A 20285-nucleotide genomic window follows, 5' to 3' on the forward strand; every position below is an offset into this window, starting at 1 on the left:
AGGCCTACTAGTTACTTAGGCCTAACTTTGTAGGTAGTTCATGGTTTAGCAAAACCATGAACACGAATAGCTTTCAGAATAGCTTTTGAAAAGAGTCAAATGAATTGACAAATCTTAGCAGAGTAGCCCCACCTGTAGCCCAGAAGCCTAATAGCTCCTTTGGCCAAGATGGATCCATTTTGGGGCGTCTGGTGGCCCTGCCAGTCAGTCCACTGACCAGATGCTCTTTGACTTCCCTCATGTCTTTCATGTCTGCCCTTTCTCTGCCCTCGGTTTCCTGTCGCTAGTCTAGTCTACTACACTCTTCTAGGTGAGTTTAAGGGACAAAATAAATCTTTGTGTGGTTTTCAGGTGGTTACACTTATAAAATCATGTACTTGAGCTGGCCTGGCACATCATCTCACTTTTTTTTTTCACTGGTGTGGCATTTTGAGTGGTGTGCAGGGAAATAGAATGAGTCATTCCAACCAAATAACTTCACACAATAAGTGCAATTTCCCGCTACCACGCTCAATCAACATGTTCCCCTCAATTCCACTGCACCCACGTAAATCAATTTCAGTTTACTACTTCATGAGATAAATACATATTTTTGCACAGCGCCTCTCCATGGAGCTCTCACACACACAAACACACTGTGTGTGTGTGCGTGCATGGCAGAGATACAAGTTTACAAGTTCTGCAGTAGCAGCAGCAGTTGCAGCAGGCCACCAGCACATCCTGTTAACTCGTTGCATCATTGCATCTCCTGCAGAGCTGGTACCCCCTCAGCTAACTGCCTGAAAACAGGCTCAACAACAACATAGCGCGTGCGTGGTGAGTAGCACAATGCTTCTGTCCATTACATACTTTAATACTGATCTATTGATAAACTGTTACATATTCACTTATTCTGATACCAGTGCCAGAATCTAAGCTCAATCTAAGTTCTGAAGAACTATTCAAACAACAAACGAACAAAGGGGATTTTTTTTTGTATTCAGTGCCATTGGCAAGAGCTGCTCTTACACCATTAGGATGTCATTTAGAAATGCATACAAATTCTAAAGCAAATCTGTTCCTGCTACAGTGAGTGTTCTAGAACAAGGACCGCTTGTTCCGTGAAATAGACGGTGAATGAAGGTAATCTCCTAAATCTTATCTACAGTATTAGCGTCACCCATGAAAGATGAGGACTTGTTATGCTGACTGATAACACAGTGTGATGCTACAGTATGAGAAATAAAATGATTGAAAAGGTCTCTTCAAAGTGTTTTTTATTTACCGTTTGCTTTTATACTTGACACAGTGTGTCAGAAACTTGTTGTTGTTGTTGTTGTGTGTAGTGAAATGTATCCGCTATAACTTAAAACTAAGCTCAATCCTTTGCTGTTTTCTACTTCTCACTCTGGCTCTTGTCCCCCCACCCCTCTCTCTCTCTCCTATTTCCCGTTCCTCTTCTCTCTCAGTCCTTGTGCCATGGAGGCAACAACCAAGTATGAATTTGTCGCCACAGCTGACGATGAACTAAGCTTTAGAAAGGGAGAGCAGATAAAGGTATGGACGCACAGATAACACACACATACACACACACACAAACACACACAGTTCCGAGTTAAACCACGACTAACTGTGGTTGTAGTAGAAACCAGGTGAGCTTTGCATCTGTGTGCTCCTACAGTATGTTTTGTCTAGTTATATCGTGAACTCTATCCAACTTTTCTTCTTTTTGGCATTATTGCAAATACAGTATATCTGGTTTATAATGCAAGACATTTACAATGTAGATTTATAAGCCAGTATTGTACTCAGTTACTCAGTAATGTCAATACAGTATGTAGCTACTAGCAGCTTCCTCCTCTCATTGTGTCATCACTGTGCTACTCCATTCCGCTAGGTGTACACACACACACACACACACACACACACACACACGCCGCCTTACCCCATATGCCTAAACCTTTCAGGCATTTTTTATTACCGGTATTTTGAAAAACATTTTAAAGTAGTTCAAATAGCCAATAATAACACGTTGTGAGCTTGTAGATCGGCTATTTGAACTGTTTTCAAATGTTTTTCAAAATAGTAAGAAATGCCAAAATCTATTAGGCATAAGAGGTAAGGCGACATACAAGATTGGGCCCACAGGCTTTTTAGAACTTCTAATTTTAAGTCATTTTGATATAATTACAGGAAAAAAAGAAACTGACATTGTTTAGATATGAACTACTGTAGTATACTATAAATATAAGAATGTGTCCCTTATATGTTGCAAAAATACTATTAAATGGGAATTTCAATTTAAAACACAAATTTTCACGTCTATTCAGACTTTTGTGTGCACCCCGGACAGTTTAATTTGCTTGATATTTTGGTATTTGATATTCATTCGATCAGACAAGGCCATTAAACTTCAAATTACACCCCCCCCCCTTCCCCCCGCCAAACAAAACAAAAGAAAGTCATTTAAAATGTCCCTCTCCTCAGATCCTGGGAACTAATGATGACTGGTTCAAAGCAGAGTGTGCCGGGAATGAGGGCTTCGTCCCCAAAAACTACATTGACTTGCATCTTCCCAGGTAAACAGCCCACATAAAAGAAATGTAGCGCAGAGAGTATTTAATGAACCAAGAGTGAAGAGCATAATCTTACATGAATAAACAACACTTTAATGCCGGATACTTGAAATAAGGAAGCATAAAATTGGTATCCCAAGCTGATTTTCTGAATGTGAAGCTGAAAAAAAACCTTATGTGACAGACTCTGCTGTGGTAATTTCACACATTTGCGTAGATCAGCTGTTTTGGACAGCTACAGCTTAACAGAATCCTGTTATGCCTTAACCCTCATAGCAGGACACAAAACAAAACAAAACAGCATTGTCATACTTCAGTAAGGTTTTCTTTTTATCTACTTTATGCTGCAGTGCATTATGCTACTGTACAAGCAGGATCAACAATGAAAATGCTCCCTTACAAGACTAAGAAAAAAAGGGGGGGAAATGGAGAGATGGAATAACACAATCCATCGACTACAATGAAGGACTTACTGAAAATTCTCTCTTTCACATATCATACAAACACTCATGGGCACGCACGCACACACACACACACACACACTCCACCATTATGTTGCAGTTGGTACCAGGAGGATGCCAGTCGGACTGATGCTCAAGAAAGGTTGATACACCAGCCTCCAGGGGCCTTCCTCATTCGGGGCAGCCAGAGCTCACCTGGAGACTTCTCCATCTCCGTCAGGTGTGTGTGTGTGTGTGTGTGTGTGTGTGTGTGTGTGTGTGTGTGTGTGTGTGTGTGTGTGTGTGTGTGTGTGTGTGTGTGTGTGTGTGTGTGTGTGTGTGTGTGTGTGTGTGTGTGTGTGTGTGTGTGTGTGTGTGTGTGTGTGTGTGTGTGCGCGTGTGCGTACAATCCACCACAAAAGGGAGTGGTGCTGGTGAGTGACAGTCTGGTGAGCTATTTCCTCTGTCCCTCACCTTTCTCTCACCTCCATCTCACTGTACTAATGAACTGAGCTCTGCATGCAAATCCCTGCCACCCACCCCTGCTTTCCTGCATGCAACTGTTACTACTTCTCAGCCTCTCAGATAGGGCTGGGCAATTAGCCATAAATATATCGAAACCGATATTTAGAACCAATAACCGACTTAATAGTCGAGAAGCACTTTTTTTCTATACATATTTTCAGGTATTTCTTATGTATCGACTAATCAACATAGAAACATTCGGATAGATTTTTTTTATAATCAACTAGTCTGATTAACCACTTAACCCTGTTTTAAACTTTGTTGTACAATGGTGGTGTCTTACAAAAATTGTGAAAATAGCCGATCTACAAGCTCATAACGCGTCGCATCGCAATATGTTGTGAGCTTATAGGTCTGCTATTCACTATTTCTTTAAATAATCGTTCATTAATCGTAATCAAGGCAAAAGTTTGAAATAATATTGATTTGAAGTCATACCTCCCAGCCCTATAGTCTCAGACACCTCTCTCTCCTCTCCAATGATACTGTACCTACAAAGACTCATTCCCATTATACCCTCAGGAAGGCCTGGCCCTTGATCAATCCAAGTGCTCCACAAAAGAAAATACTTTAACCACTTAAGCCAGATTTTATACTTCATCGTGGTGTCGCACAGCGAAAATATTCGACCTTCAAGATCTGCTATTTTCGCTATTCCTGAACATTTTCTACAACACTATAACAGTTGACAATTTTTGGGTTTGCCTATAATGCCCACAATAGGGACACCTAGTTTAATGTGGTTAAGAGGGGGTTCCTCCAGTTTGCGAAGTAGTAATGTTCTATTCTATTGCAGGCACGAGGCAGACGTGCAACACTTCAAGGTTCTGCGGACCAGCAGGGGGCAGTATCACCTATGGACAGAGAAATTCCCCTCTCTCAATCAGCTGGTGGATTACTACAAGAACACCTCTGTCTCCAAACATACCAGGCTCCTCCTTCTGGATATGGAGGAAGAACAACAGGTGGTTGCTGCTGTTGATGTAATAATACATTAACCTAATGAATATGATGTGGAAGTGGACCGAGTGTGTGTGTGTGTGTGTGTGTGTGTGTGTGTGTGTGTGTGTGTGTGTGTGTGTGTGTGTGTGTGTGTGTGTGTGTGTGTGTGTGTGTGTGTGTGTGTGTGTGTGTGTGTGTGTGTGTGTGTGTGTGTGTGTGTGTGTGTGTGTCACCATCGTGCATTGTGCTCCATTGCACGATGCGATGGAGTATAAATTAAGCTTAAAATTCCCAGGCTAGGGTAGGTACCCTCACAAAAAACATGTGGTAATCCTGGTCTCTATACTGCCTCCCCCGGGTCAGCCGGGGCGCCTGATGGAGGGGAAAGGAACCGGTTGGAATAACGTGTTCCTTCCACGCGCTACGTCCTACCGGGGAAACTCCCAACTGTCAGGTGATAAGAAGTGGCCTGCTCACTCCTCATGCATTGAAGGAAGCATGAGCTGAGTTCGGGGCTCTCCCCAGGCTTGCAGAGGGAGAGTAGCACCCATGATTCCGCTTAGGCAATTGGCACTGGTGTGAAAAAATGGGTTACAAAAATCGTGGGATAAAGAAATAAATAAAATAAAAAGATTCCCAGGTGAATTGCCCCAGTTTCTCCTGATATTGACGGGTAGGCTGCTGATTTGGGATAGGTGACATTGCTGACCTTGATGGGTGCTGTGTGTGTGTTCTGATAGGGGAGAGCACCCAGAGGCAACCTACCGCCCGTCCCTGCTTCTCGTCCTACACAGGCTCAGCCACCACAGGTATGTAAAATTATCTTGAAAAATTGGGCACAATAAATATATATTTACAATATTTAAGGTATATTTGTAACTGTCATTCGTTTGTCTGTGTGTCGCTTGCTGAAAATGACAGGGCTTGTAGATTGGGTATTTTCGGCGAGCGGCACGTGGTGTAAAGTAACTAAGTACATTTACTCAAGTAGGCTACTGTACTTAAGTAATTTTTTGGGCCATTTTTACTTTACTGGAGTATTTCCAATTTTCAGTACTTTTACTTCTGCTTCTCTACATCTCACAGGCAAACATTGTACTTTTTACTCAGCTACAATTATTTTAAAACTTTACTTACTGGTTACTTTGTAGATTTTGATTATTATTACATAACATACATTAACCACTTCAGCCTAAACCTTTGCTATTTGAAAATAGCCGATCTACAAGCTCACAACGCGGCGCGTTGTGAGCTTGCAGATCTGCTATTTTCAAAAGATTTCTATACATTTTGAACACTTGAAATGGGACATTTCTGCATAATGAGTACTTTTACTTCACTCACTGTCACTCACTGTGTGTTGCTCTGTCCCCTCCAGCCCAAAGCTCCGGCCATGCAGCAGGTGAAAGCTCTGTACGCCTTCAACGCCGAGGAGAAAGACGAGCTGGACTTTAACGCCGGTGACATCATTGAAGTCGTAGAGCGTTCAGATCCATCCTGGTGGAGAGGGAGGCTGCGGGGAAAAACGGGCCTTTTCCCTTCCAACTACACCACGCCTGTTTAACAGAACAGAACACACACAAGCATACCACTTCAATTATATACAGAGAATAAACTGTACCGTATACAAAATATGATATAAATACGTATATATTTATATATTGTTTTTTTTTATCTGGTATTTAAATCTGATATTTTTTAAATATCTTTTACAATGTCATTTTTAATGCATTTTCTATACGAGAGAGTACAGTGAAATAGCATTAGGCATTACATTAAATTGAAGTCAACCTGGCGTCCCCATTTTAGGCATGTAATTATATATAATTTAAACGATTTTTTTTTTTTAATTAAAAAAAATAACAGGAAATAGCCCATTTACAAGCTCGCAACGTGGCACGTCGCAATACATTGTGAGCTTATAGATTGGCCATTTGTCATGAGAAGTATATAGGGCAGGGGTCTTCAACCTTTTCAGACCAAGCACCCCCTAGCTGAGATAGGGATGAAGGAGGGACCCCCTCTATATTGTATAAAATTGTGTTTCAGATAAACTTCTTCTGCTTTTTTTCCCCTCTACACCTATAACTCTTTGCCAAAAATAGCAGATCTACAAGCTAACATAGCAGATCTGCTATTTTTGGCTAAAGTTCTCCTCAGAAAATGGATGCTAGGGTTCAAGTGGTTCATGTAAAAAAAAAATCCTATCACACAAATATTTGGCGGACCCCCTGCAGTAACTCTGAGGACCCCCTAGGGGTCCCGGACCCCCTGTTGAAGACCCCTGATACAGGGCTTAAGTGGTTAAGTGCAATATCCACCGAGTGAGGAATTAAATTACATCTGTTAAATAGTTGTTTCCATAAATTGTGGTAGCCTACTTTCTAAATGATTGTAGTTTATGTTCTTGGGTAATTAAAATAAGTCTACCCAAAACATGTGTAAGTGATGAAGTGCAATGCTGAAGCTAGGCCTATGCCTTGAAACAATTTGGTACAATGCATAACAAAAGTATATTTGACATTTGTTTATATAGCATCCTAGATGAGGCCTATACTTGATTTTAATGGTAAATGGTGCATTTATATAGCGCTTCTATCCGAAGCGCTTTACATTGATTGTGCCATTAACCCATTCACACACACATTCATACACCGATGGCGGAGGAAACCATGCAAGGCACCCACCTGCTCATCGAGAGCAATTAGGGGTTCAGTGTCTTGCTCAAGGACACTTCGACACTAACTCTAGGGGAGTGCCCCAGCCCGGGATCTAACTGGGAACCTTGCGGTTTTCCTGTTCACTCTACCCGGCCACTCTACCCCTGAGCCACTGCCGCCCCACTGTCTCTCTCTTAATGAATGAGGACAGCTGGAAAGGTCTGTGGTTTGTTGAATTCAAGGCGTCAGATAATTCAGTTCCATACAATTCCATGTTAGGTCACATGTTGCTAGACAAGTTCAATCAATAACATTACAAACTTTACTCCAGTTATCTGAGCCACACGTACTGTACAGTGATGCAATGTGCAGTACAATTCCGTCAACTAAAACTATGATGAAAAATGTTGGGCGACTACCTTTTTTCACTGATGAAAACTAAACAAAAACTAAATAAAAACTAAGTCATGATGACTAAAACTAAGACTAAACATGCGGATCTACAAGCTCACAACGCGTCGCAGCACAACACATTGTGAGCTTGTAGATCGGCTATTTTCGGCATGCAGCTAAGTGAAAATCATTTTGATGCCAATTTTATTCAAATGACTATGACTAAAACTAAATCAAAATTTGCAGTCAAAATCAACTCTGGTGCAGTACTGTTCAGGTGAGCATGATTATGGAGGCTGACTAGCCTGGTAAACCATCCCGGGTGCGTGAATTCACATCATCATGTGTCTTCTGCAGACCAGTCTGGCCCCCAAGCACTGGGTGGGCGTTTTGGAGAAACCAAAAAGTGGAAGAGCCAATCACATGGCCCCGAGCGCAGGTTTACCGGGCTAGAGGCTACACTCCAATGAGGTGCAATATAAATAAAAGGCCCATACATACATACATACATTCACTCATGCACAGGATTACTGTGAATATACTGTATATGCAAACAAGTAGGTTATTATACTGCACATGTCATGTACATATATCATATGGCCTAGGCTTAGGGCTATTAGTCTATAGGCCTATAAATTGCCAATTGGCCATACATGGCATTGAATGGGGTATTTTGTTAAGTGTAGCTACGGCAGAGGAGACAAAAACCCCTGCAAAAGCAGGCATGAAGTGTTTAGAATGAAGAATGAGTTGTGCCAAGGGTCATGATGTGCCATAGTGTGCTGCTTGATAGCTTTGTTGTTGAGATCTGGGGGGGGGGGGGGTATTTTGGAGGAAGTGTTCGTCTCCTTGAAATCATGCTCATGTAGAACAGAGTAGCAACAGAACATGCTTTGAGCTTACAGATGACAAGAAAGAGTCTTTTTTCTGGCAGCGCTATGAATGTCATGTGTGTTTGATTTACAGTAAATTGAGTTTATTGTCCGGAGGGCTGTGCAGGCAGCGTGTGCTGCCTGCGAGTGACAATGAACAGCCCTTTGTCTTTGTGACATTCAGCAGGTAGTTGTGGGATGGTGTTCTGATAGACTATAACAGACTTATTGTCATTAAGCAGCTCAAGAATGGCAGTGTGATAATGTGATGGAAGTGCAACTATAGTTCAAGGACAAGAATAAGAGTATCACATAGGCCTACTTTACTTAACCTTGAAATCATGTGATTTGGTTGATTCCACACACTGTAGGAGGACCTAATGTTATGTGGAATTCAAAGTAAAGGGAGGTAGAAAGAAAACAAAAACATAAACATAAAAGAGTCATATTTTGTTCTAATCTGGGTTACCACATTTAAGTAGACTAGCCTACCGTGCCTCCAATTTCGTTACTGAAGTGCAGGGTGGTTTAAAGTCATTCTAAAAAGGCCTATACGCAGAGAATAGGGAATGTGTACACAAGTTAGCAAATAGCAAATAGCATACACAAGTTTTACATCATGTTTGTGATTTTCTTTTTAGAACAAACGATCCAAATAGACAACATTGTTTGTTAATCAAGGGACAGAAATGACCAGACCAAAGGGATTACATTTTTGCCTTAGGTTATCTATGGGTTATTGGGTTGAGTATGACACTTCTGTTGGAGTAGAAGTAAAAGTATTTCAAATTGGAATCACTGGACTGAAGTAAAAAATACCTCAAAATTGTACTTAAGTGTTGAGTACATGTACTTACTTACTTACTTTCCACCACTGCACCAGAGTTACAAACAGACAACTTGTACCACCACGGAACTCCTCTTTCTTTGGTGTTTATATGCCTCTATGCCTAAACTATGCCTCAAAACCACGCCCACTTGGTCGAAACACCAAAGACAGAGGCTTTCCCGTACCACCACACAAGTGAACAAATCACTGCTCTACCACGCCCCCACTCCTCCAAGACATATTACCAAAACAATCGCCCCAAAACACAGTCGCCCCGTGGCAAATCCAGCAGTATTCACCTGGTATTCCTAAACGTAACCTCAGTAAACTATGCCTAAACCTAGCCTTGTTCCTAAACTTAACCTCAGTAAAACTATGCCTAACCCTAAACGTATTTCTAACCTTATCCGTAAAACAAATACAAGAATACAAGAACAACATGGTCCACGAAAGAAAATGGGGGCGAGCGTGTTTTGGGGCGAGTTTTCCGGTTATCCTCCAGGAATACAGACAGGTAAGAAACGTCCCGTCCCTGAACGGTCCCACCTTTTAAACGTCATGCTATAGCCTACTTTACACTTGTAAATGAAAGTGACAGTTGTTGTCAAAGGTCGTCTATCTATCGGTATTCCCTTCGGGTGGGGTGGTTCCACTCACAGTTCCAGCCATGGCCGACTCACAGCTCATGTGTTTGGACGACGACCACATCATCAACGCCAAGGTCCCGGAGTCTAAACCTGAGTTCTACTACAGCGAGGAGCACCGCGTCGCCCTGGAGGAACTGCTGAGGAACGGGGACGGTGCCTTCAAAACGCTCCTTAAAGAGGACAAGGTGACAGACTTTCTGTCCGCCAGGGAACTCAAGTGGATCAGGAGTGTCTTCCAGGAGTACAAGGCTGTGGAGGAACAAGCCACCCCTGGGACCACAGAAGCCAGTGGTGGTAAAAGTACTCATATTTTTTTGAGCGGTGCCAGCCGCTCCAACAAGTGACCGAGTGTGTTTGTTTGTCCGTATGTTTTACTTAAATAAAAGTGTCAATACTGCAATGTAGAAATACTCTTGTTATGAGTAAAAGTCCCAGAATGCAAAATGATACTTGAGTAAAAGTACAAAAGTATTAGTATCAAAATATACTTAAAGTACCAAAAGTAAAAGTACTCATTATGCAGAATGTCCCCATTTTACAGGTTTCAAATGTATAAAAATGTATAACAAATCTTTTTTTAAATTGTATAGGGCTGAAGTGGCTACATGTATGTTTTGTAATAATAATCCAAATCTACAAAGTAACTAGTAACTAAAGTTTTCTAATAATTGTAGTGGAGTAAAAGGTACAATATTTGACTCTGAGATGTAGTGGAGTAAAAGTATAGAAAATTGGAAATACTCCAGTAAAGTAAAAGTACCTCAAACCTGTACTTAATTAAGTACAGTACTTAAGTAAATCTACTTTCCACCACTGACAGAAGCCAACAGTGTTAAAGGGGATTCTGGGCTCCATTCTACTTACTGGCCGCAGCTCTCGGACACTGAGGTGCCACTTCTGGACAACGGGTGGCCCAGTGGCGGCTTCTTCAAAGGGGTGACCCGGGTGGCAGTGCACACACACCCACCCAAGGACAATGGACCTCACATCAAAGAGGTGGTGCGTCGCCTCATCCAAGAGGCCAACAAGGTGAGGTGAGGTGTGTGTGTGTGTGTGTGTGTGTGTGTGTGTGTGTGGTGCTGAGAATAGTGCCCACGCGCGCGTCATAGATAGTAGACATACATGCATGCATGCATACATGCATACATATTCTATTTTATTCATATCATAGATGTATTTTATCGATTTTTACATTTGCATATCTATACGAAAGTAAAAAACATTATGCAATGAATGCATGACAGAAGACAGACAGACAGACAGACATGAATAGATATAGGCGGCCAATATTTATGGCCTGCCTGTGCATTCCTATGTGAGTGAGTTGAAAACGTGTGTGAAAGTGAGAATATTAAATGATGAGCCTATTTGATTGAATAAGTGAAGAGAGAGAGGCTATACTACAGGAACCAGTTAAATTTGTATAGTTAAATAAGTATTAAGATGTATTAACGAAGAGTGTAACACACTCCACTGCTCCATCAGCATGTGACCACAGGGATGATCCCAACCTAACCTTGGATCAAGACTGGCGAAAGGGCCTACTCTGTGTGGAGTTTGCATGTTCTCCCCGTGTCTCTCAGGGTAGTTGATACCCTCACAAAAACATGTAGTAATCCTGGTCACTAAACTCCTCCCCCATGACAGCCGGGGCGCCTGATGGAGGGGAAGGGAACTGGTTGGAATAACGTGTTCCTTCCACGCGCTACGTCCAACCAGGGAAACTCCCTCCTGTCAGATGACAAGAAGGTCAGTTGGCTCTCATGCATTGAAGGAGGCATGAGCTCGGCCCTGGCCTCCCTAGGCTGGTGAGGGGAGTGTAGTGCCCAGGATCACTTAGAAAATTGGCACCGGGTGAAAAATAAGGGTTACAAAATCGTGGGATAAAAATTATATATAAAAAAAAAAAAAGACTATCATATCATCATCAAAGTCAGACTATAAAATATATCTCTGATAGTCTTCTTGATCCAGGCTAATCAGGACCCAACCCAATGAACCTTGTCCTCAACCACCACTTGTATTTTAAGAATTATCACTTGAACAAGGCTCAGTAGTAAACTGAAAGTGTAAGTGATTATTTGAGTGATTAGGAATAATGCCTTTGTTGCTTTAGAGGTGTGTGTGTGTGTGTGTGTGTGTGTGTGTGTGTGTGTGTGTGTGTGTGTGTGTGTGTGTGTGTGTGTGCGTGTGCGTGTGCGTGCATGTGCGTGTGCTTGCGCGCATGCATTTATGTGTACATAATAATATTATTATGTTTGTGTGTGAAATCGTAATAATATAAAGTGTATGGTGCCTGTGTGTGGTATGTGTTTAAATAAGTAGAAATGTAATCATCATTTGAGTTGCCCGTAGTAACGTTTTGCTTGTAGACAGTACTAGCTGAGTCATTTGTTCCTTCCATTGACATGCACGCTGTGGCAGGCTCTGTGTGGCTCCCTCAGCCTCCCTCTGTGCAAACAAGGCCATGTAGGAAGGCATAGCTTTTAGGATATGGGATCATGCCAATTACAGATGTTTTGCAGTTGATTTTGTGTTATCTCGTCTTTTGTTGTCATTGTGCTCCATTTTTAAAATCACATCACATCTTTCCCCTTGTCCTTCCGTCCTGTTTTTCCACCATCTCTGTTTCCTTCCATCTGTCAAGACATCCCATTTTCCATTCTTCCAATCCACACTCATCTCTCAGCCTCTCCATGCCTTCCTCTCCTCAGCTTTTGGTAGGGGAAAGTCCAGCTCAACATGTGTCATAACCTGGCAAACAGGATCACTATGGCAGTCAGGAGGCAACCCTCAATGATGTCTGAATAACAACCAGGATATTTACACAGTAAAATCCTCATGGTTAATTACGGGTCCATTTGGTTACATTTGTACTCTCTCAGAGTTACACACTCAGGATTTCACTACACCCGGTGACATTTTTGATACTAATAACTATGGCTGGGCGATATTGGAAATAATACAATATAATCATATTTTTTACCAATTACCCTGATATTGATATTGTAATATTGTATTGTTTTTATTTTTTTGCTTTTTCCCCTCTTTTCTACCCAACTTAGTCATTATGCCAATTGATTCATCCCCACACACATTCTTTGTGTTGTCGGTGTCACTGCTGTTGTATCCTACTGACTCCCCTACCAGTGAGGAGCCTCCACCGGGAGGACGTAGAGCCTTCGTTCTACTCCTCCCACCCAACACTCCCCGCTGACCGGTGCCACCCCACCCCCGTAGGATTACGTGCCGTAACAATTATCACCCTCTCTGCCCAGCTTCCCTCCCCCAAACACGGGCCAAGTGTGTTTGCATAGCATAGACGCTTTACAAAGCCGAATGCACCACGGTGGATTCGAACCCAACACCTTTGCGGTAGTGGCACTGGGCAGGAACTTTACCACTGCGCCACCCGACCGCGTAATATGGTATTGTGACGATATTTTATCAATAGCAGATTTACAAGCTCACAACATGTCGAGATGCAAAGTGTTGTGAGCTTGTATAGGTCTGCTGTTTTCTGAAACGTTTGAATGAAAAAAATAGGGCTTAAGTAAGTGAAACTAGGAAAAGACTATACTTATGCCATGTCAGGATTTTTTGTTTTTATACAAAGTACCAGACGATATAGTCTCATATCACAATGCCGATATAATATCGATAAAGTGCCCAGGCCTACTAATAACTTTTTTTGGTAGCTTGATTGAATACACTGTATTGCCTGGAGCTGCAGACTTGGTTTAGATATGATTTCCCCCTCTATTTAAAAAGTGTGCATTGTGTGTGTGTGTGTGTGTGTGTGTGTGTGTGTGTGTGTGTGTGTGTGTGTGTGTGTGTGTGTGTGTGTGTGTGTGTGTGTGTGTGTACTATATCACACAGTATATTCATTATAGCAATTGTTCATATTTGCCTCTAACATTCTGCTTACACTGCCCCTTGATCTTCATGTTAACATACAGTAGATGCAAACACACACACACACACGCACACACAAACGCACAAACGCACTCACACACACAGACGGCCGAGGTCGTTTGCAGTGCCAGTTCAGCCCGCAGTGGCAATTTAGCTGTGCTGATTGGTCAGCTCAACTGTACAGTATGACCCCTAGAGAAGATATGGAGAAAATATGGAAGTTATCGCCCACTCTGTCAACTTATTTGCCCTCACTCAGGGCAAATAAAGGCTGGGTCTGTGATAAATATACAATGTGTAAAGAATATTACATAACACACTAATACCTACGGAGGCTTACATGTTAACACGACCATTGGGGAATGGCTTTCTTCCGCCTGCTGTTGTTCATACCTGCAAGGTGTTCCCACATTGCTGACACAAGGAGCACACAAGGAAATATGAAAGTCAGTTTGTGTACGTGGCTCCATGGCACAATGCCAATGCCTTTCAGGGTAATTGATTCTCCCTTACAAATTATATTCAACACACACGCACACGCACACACACACACACACACACACACACACACACACATACATACACACATACACACACACACACACACACACACACACACACACACACACACACACACACACACACACACACACACACACACACACACACACACACACACACACACATACATCAGAGATAACATATCTTGAATGACCAGTTGGACCACTATAGCGACAGTACTATGCCGCTTGTCGCACAACACAGATATTACTAGTGTTTTTCTGGGTAGTGTTTTGTTTATATTGCGTGTTCTGTAGTTCTGTATTTCCATTAAGTATAGCAGTGATTTGTGACAGTGTGCTACTGTTTACAGGTCACGGCCTGCGTCTGCACCACGTCACATTCTTCTCCAATGACACACTGGTGGGGAGCTGTGTTAGCATTCTGTGAGACAAGAGCATTTGTTACAAAGTTAAGAGTCATGTTTTCCATGCAGCACTCTGTCCTGTAAAATCCTCAGTGTTCATTTAACTCAGTGAGTTGCTGATGCTCTAATTCAGGTGTCATAGAAGCAACAGCAGTAAGCATGAAACACAGAATAGGTACAGGTAGGAGTAGAGAGAGAAGAATAAAAATGTAATTTAACAAGTCTGACACAACACTAGACATATGGAGGCCTGACTGAGTTAACATGTATATCCTATCAATAAATGGGGAGGATGATTTGCTGCTCATCCCCACTAGTACACCTTAGAAGGGATGAGAGGGATTCAGCAGGATAGAGCCCAACTTCATCCTCATCCTGCCCTCCACAACCACCTCCAGATTGTCCATCTCCAACTTGCCTTCCTCACCAGCTCACTCAGTTTGTTAGCATCCGTTTTGTTGGCATTGCCCCCCCCCCCCCCCCCCCCCAAACAAAAACAGCAAAGAATAGGTCCTAGGACACTGGCTCCATACTGGTTACACACATTGAGGGACCGGAGCCTCGCCAGTAAGCACAGCTGTGTTAAAGTTCCTGGTGCCTGAGCTGCTGTAAGGTTCCCATTCAGCTTAGCTTCACTAGCTTCCACTATAGTTCCTTTGTTTGCTGGCTAAAGAAAGTAACCCAACCAAGTGCCCTTTACAAACAAAGTGCCAGTTCATTCCGCTTCAGGACCCTTGTGCTTTTTAAAGGAACATACAAAGTCCTCAGTTGGCATGGGCTTCACAGACGGAAATCATCTCTATTATTTTATTTTATTTACTCACACCCAAACAAACACACACAACAGTTATGTTGTATTTTATTTATAGATTCTTCACTTCATGACACTAACACTAGCAGTTTAGCAAGCACACCAAGCCGTCTCTTACTTGTCTTCTTAATTGGAATTTAAACTGAAGATGTCAGGTCCTTGTCAGGAGGTCTGCTCAAAACTTAAAGGACCACTCACCCACCACTTTAACCCTATCTTCATATAATTGGTCCTCACTGCTGATCATTATAAGATGGCACTATTTCTGTCTACTCACTCTGTGTCTCAGGGGAGGGCTGTGGACAGTTCAGAAACCTGCCTACGGGTACCGCAGTGACATAATCGGTAGGCAGGTTTGATCATTTCAAACAAGATTTCATTTTTTTTAATGCAAGAACAATGGCTTCTATTTCAGCATTATAACTTTCCAGCAAGAGAAAGGCTGTAGCTTCTAAAAGCTTGGATTTCCCATTGATTATGTCATTGGTAGGTAGGTTTCTCAACTGTCCATAGTCCACCAATTATATGAAGATACGGTTGAAAATGGGTGAAGTGCTCCTTTAAGGAAAACACATTTTGTCGTTGCTTCTCGTTCGTTGTTTCTATGATACATTAGTTTCAAGTAGGCAAACGGAGTTATTACCACATTCCTTTATACAGTATTTTGCCATATAATTGGGGATACGTTCACACTGTCATTGGAGTCTGCCACCACTCAACATGTTCAACTAAAAGACATGTTGAAGTCTGTGTTGTCTCTAATTATAATAATTCTATGGACATTAATTATAAAACCTGTCACTCCCAGGTGATTGCCATCGTGATGGACCTGCTGACAGACCTACAGATCCTACAGGACCTGATGGATGCGGCCTGGCGTCGCTCCGTGCCCGTCTACATCCTGCTGGATGTGCAAGGCATGCCACACTTCCTGGACATGTGCTCCAGGCTGCAGATCGGTGCCCAGCACCTTCGGGTAAGAGGCAGTGTTGCCATGTCCACTTATTATAAGCGACTTTGGGCTTGTTTTTCTGTGAAGGTGTTTGTGAATATTGGTAGTTGCGGCCTTCAGTTTTTTGGGCTTGTTTCTAAAGTTGAGTTGCTTATTTGGACTTGCTTCCTAATGTTGTTTAAACCATTGGTTCTCAAACCTTTTCATGTCAAGGACCCCCAGATTAATATGTATTTGTCCCGGGACCCGCATGTGAAAATAAGTTGTGCCAGGAACAACGGGTCGCAACGCTTTGCAGAGCGACATGTTGTGAGCTTGTAGATCAGCTATTATCAAATAGTCAAAGTATATAGCCTTCTTTTGGGCTTGGATGCCTTTATCCAAAGCACCTTTCATTACCTTGCATATTTGTCACTTGTAGTTGTAGCTTAGCATGTCTGTCCAGAAACACATTACTCTTCAGGAAATGGAAAAGAATAACCTGTGTTCCAGTGGATCCAATGTAGTTATTATTTAGTGACAAGCTCCTGTTAACTCATTGACTGCCATGGTCGAGTTAACTCGTCGAATTCTGCCAGGGCTCACATTGGCAGAATCCTCTTTTTTTTTCTCACACAGAACCAGGAGATAACGTGATCCAAAGATGTACTGCTCCATTCACTTCCTGGTTAATTTATTACTTAAAAATCCTGTATCTCGGCTCCTGTGTAGTAGTTTTTTTGTGTGATGTATTTATTATGAAAAAACATAAAAAGATGAAATATTGAGATGCAAGCTAATTGTTTTTGTAGCGTGGGTACCTGCATTAGGAGTGATTGTGTGTGTAGTGATTGTAACTGTTTGTTCTTCCAGAACATCCGGGTCAGAACGCTACTTGGAACTGGCCTTGGACTGTCCTTTGGTAGACTCCCTGGTTCAGTCTGTAATAAGTATATGCTGGTAGATGGGGACAAAGTCATGTTTGGCTCCTACAGGTGAGACCGTGTGTGTGTGTGTGTGTGTGTGTGTGTGTGTGTGTGTGTGTGTGTGTGTGTGTGTGTGTGTGTGTGTGTGTGTGTGTGTGTGTGTGTGTGTGTGTGTGTGTGTGTGTGTGTGTGTGTGTGTGTGTGTGTGTGTGTGTGTGTGTGTGTGTGTGTGTGTGTGTGTGTGTGTGTGCGCGCGCGCGCGTGTGCGTGTGCATCCAAATCAAATTCCGCTCAACACCTCCCTATCCCGTTTCACTCAGAAATATGTCACGATATGGAAGTTATATATTCTTAAAATGCTGTTTCATCTGGACCTACTTATAAGTGCCTTTACTATTTAGGCCAACCTTTATAAAAGTGTTAAATTAACATTATGAAGCAGTCTCTCCAGTCCACACACGTCATGTTCGCGTGCTGCTGCACATTTTGGAAATTCCCATTGTTTTCAATTCACATGACCTTGCAAAAGTGCTAAAAACAGACGCCCAATCTCACAGAGCACAACAGAGGACTTTTCAATGACAAAAAGTAGAACATGTTTAAATTGGCACCAGGATCACTATTTTAATGGTTGCAGCAATTATCACTGCATAGTTTTTCAGTATGTTTTTTCCATACACCCAATCTTGCACGGTAGCATTTATGCTGCTATAATGTGAACAGGGTTTCAACATCTCCATTAATTAAACTTTAATAAAACTTTTGTTGTTTGTTTTTGGTGGTTGCCCCCCCCCCCTTCCTGTGGGTTTCATGACACCACTGACACTGCTGTTTTGCGGTGGTGCAATGATTGCGACAGCCCTAGTTAAGATCATACATCCAGTATACAAACATGCAATATAAAGTTTTCTCCACCTTAGGCACATATAGTAGTGTGTGTGTGTGTGTGTGTGCGTGTGTGCGCGCGTGCATGCATGCGTGCGTGTGTGTGTGTTTGTGTATGTGCCGGTGGGGGGGGGGGGCCTGGGGTATGAATTTTAACATCAATTGAATACCAGTAACTGACATTGGGAGTATACTTTTTTGTGGAACTTTATCTTTGCATGAGCTTGTTTCACATTCAGGTGTTTATGTCTCTATGCATACCTTGTCTCCCCTCCCAGTTTCTCCTGGTGTACGTCTCGCATGGACCGGAACATGATCACCGTCATGACGGGGCAGGTGGTGGACGTTTACGACAGGGACTTTCGCGAGCTCTACGCCATCTCTGACGAACTGGACCTCTACAAGGAGTTTCACGTCAACTCGCCCGGAAAGGTGACGCCCGGCGCCGTTCAGTCCAAAGCATCAGCCAAGCGCCCGCCTCTACCCGCCACCACATCCCGCTTTCAGGTCAGCTTAGGAGACTCGAGGAAAGCTGGAGGACTCCAGGTGCCGGCGCACAAATACCACAACCCCAAATACTTCCTGGTGTTTGGAGACCCCCCGCGGCCGAGTAGGTCTTTACAGGGAACTATGGAAAGGGGAGCGACAGCCCTAGCGGGTCTTCCCGAGGACACGTATGCGGAAAGGATGCGGGCAACCAGCAGCGAGAGAACTGGTGATAAATTGACTTCATTGTCCTCAGAAGGAGAGCTTCCTTTTGGCTCCATGCAACCCAATGACGTCACTGCAGATAAGAAGTCGCGGCCTACGCTGAAGCAGAGATTCACCAAGTGGAGGTCATCCTCTAGGAACACTCCGGCAGGTAGCCCGTGCCCCACCCCCACATCAATAGATCCCAATAGGATCGAGGTGGACGAGTACAGTGACGAGGTGATGGTGAAAGGGCCGAATGCTAAGTGGAGAAGCAAGAAGTCCGCTAAAATGGGCCCAAAGACTGACTCCATGCAGACTGTCAACACTGCACAGGAGGACACTGAGAGTAAGTCAGAGGCTGAATATTTGAGACCTTTCATTCCATGTTCCAAAAATGTTTTGTGCCAGGGAGGGACCCCCAGAAGAGAAGATTTGTGTAAAAAAGAAAAAGAAAAATTATTCTACATTTTTCAAACACTTTCAATATTTTTCAAAAATGTTAAAAAATAGCAGATGTACAAGCTCGCAGAGCGGCACGAAGTGACACACTGTGAGCTTGTATATCTGCTATTATTTTTTTACTAGTTCTAAAGAAATGTTCTAAATCAAAATCTAAATGAGTTTTCTGAAAAATGTATGTTGCTATATATAGTATATAGCTAAAATCTAAAATGACACACATACTTTCCTGGTTTTAATGGGTTAAACACTGTTTTAAAAAGTAAGCTAGTATTGCAACATTGTGTATGAAATGTGTGAGCCATATGTAGAGTTTTGGAGTGAAGCCCATGATTATTTATTTGTGAATTTACTTGAGTTTAACGTTTCCCTCATTGGAACCACGTACACCCCCCCTCAGCACCAGTCTCTATGGTAAATAGATTAATCTTGTCATTTCTCTTTTTGTCACAGGTGTAAAGAGTCGGAAAAAATCGAAGAAATCAGGCTGTGCCCAGTCCTGAGCCAAACACCTGGATACAGTATGTGGTCCAACCGGTTTGTAATTACAGGATGGGGCCGCGTACTCTGAGAAATAAACAATAAAAGGTTTTCCTTGAAACTTACATAACCTTTTAAATTGTGCAATATTGTAAATACTTCAGGTGAATGTATTTTAAATAACAAACCTGCTGCTACTAAGAAAGCAGTTTTCTGTGACCAAGTGAATGTACAGGCTTCCAAGTGTTGGAGTGTGATGCTCTGGATTTTTTGATGACAAAGTCTTAACGGCAAGTCAATAACCAATGTACTAGAGGTGAGATGACTGTTCTTTGAATTTTGATGAATTCTTCTCAATAAAAGGGTCAAATCAAAATGGTTGCATTTCAAAGCA

The 20285-nt window shown here is 42.5% G+C and overlaps 2 protein-coding genes across 5 annotated transcripts; both read left to right on the forward strand.

Annotated features, from left to right (window-relative positions):
- The first annotated feature begins 690 nt into the window (after nt 1–690).
- Nucleotides 691–6169, forward strand: grap2b (GRB2 related adaptor protein 2b). 3 transcript variants are annotated; one of them, XM_084081480.1, is made up of 7 exons: nt 691–816; nt 1449–1536; nt 2467–2558; nt 3117–3236; nt 4317–4485; nt 5203–5271; nt 5841–6169. In XM_084081480.1, exons 2-7 carry the CDS (start codon nt 1459–1461, stop codon nt 6024–6026), a joined length of 714 nt encoding a protein of 237 aa, XP_083937606.1. In that variant the 5' UTR covers nt 691–816; nt 1449–1458; the 3' UTR covers nt 6027–6169. The 3 variants fall into 3 exon arrangements, with proteins under 3 accessions (XP_083937606.1, XP_083937608.1, XP_083937607.1); XM_084081482.1 differs by having other exon boundaries at nt 791–820; XM_084081481.1 differs by lacking the exon at nt 691–816 and adding an exon at nt 859–1122.
- A 3596-nt stretch (nt 6170–9765) lies between these two features.
- Nucleotides 9766–20261, forward strand: fam83fb (family with sequence similarity 83 member Fb). Of its 2 annotated transcripts, none has more exons than XM_084077167.1 (6): nt 9766–10163; nt 10684–10892; nt 16326–16493; nt 17322–17443; nt 18538–19298; nt 19865–20261. In XM_084077167.1, exons 1-6 carry the CDS (start codon nt 9884–9886, stop codon nt 19912–19914), a joined length of 1590 nt encoding a protein of 529 aa, XP_083933293.1. In that variant the 5' UTR covers nt 9766–9883; the 3' UTR covers nt 19915–20261. The 2 variants fall into 2 exon arrangements, with proteins under 2 accessions (XP_083933293.1, XP_083933294.1); XM_084077168.1 differs by having other exon boundaries at nt 9766–10157.
- Nucleotides 20262–20285: the final 24 nt, after the last annotated feature.

The sequence above is a fragment of the Gymnoscopelus microlampas genome (genome assembly GCF_963454915.1).
Source record: "Gymnoscopelus microlampas genome assembly, chromosome: 2".
Classification (NCBI taxonomy): Eukaryota; Metazoa; Chordata; class Actinopteri; order Myctophiformes; family Myctophidae; genus Gymnoscopelus; species Gymnoscopelus microlampas.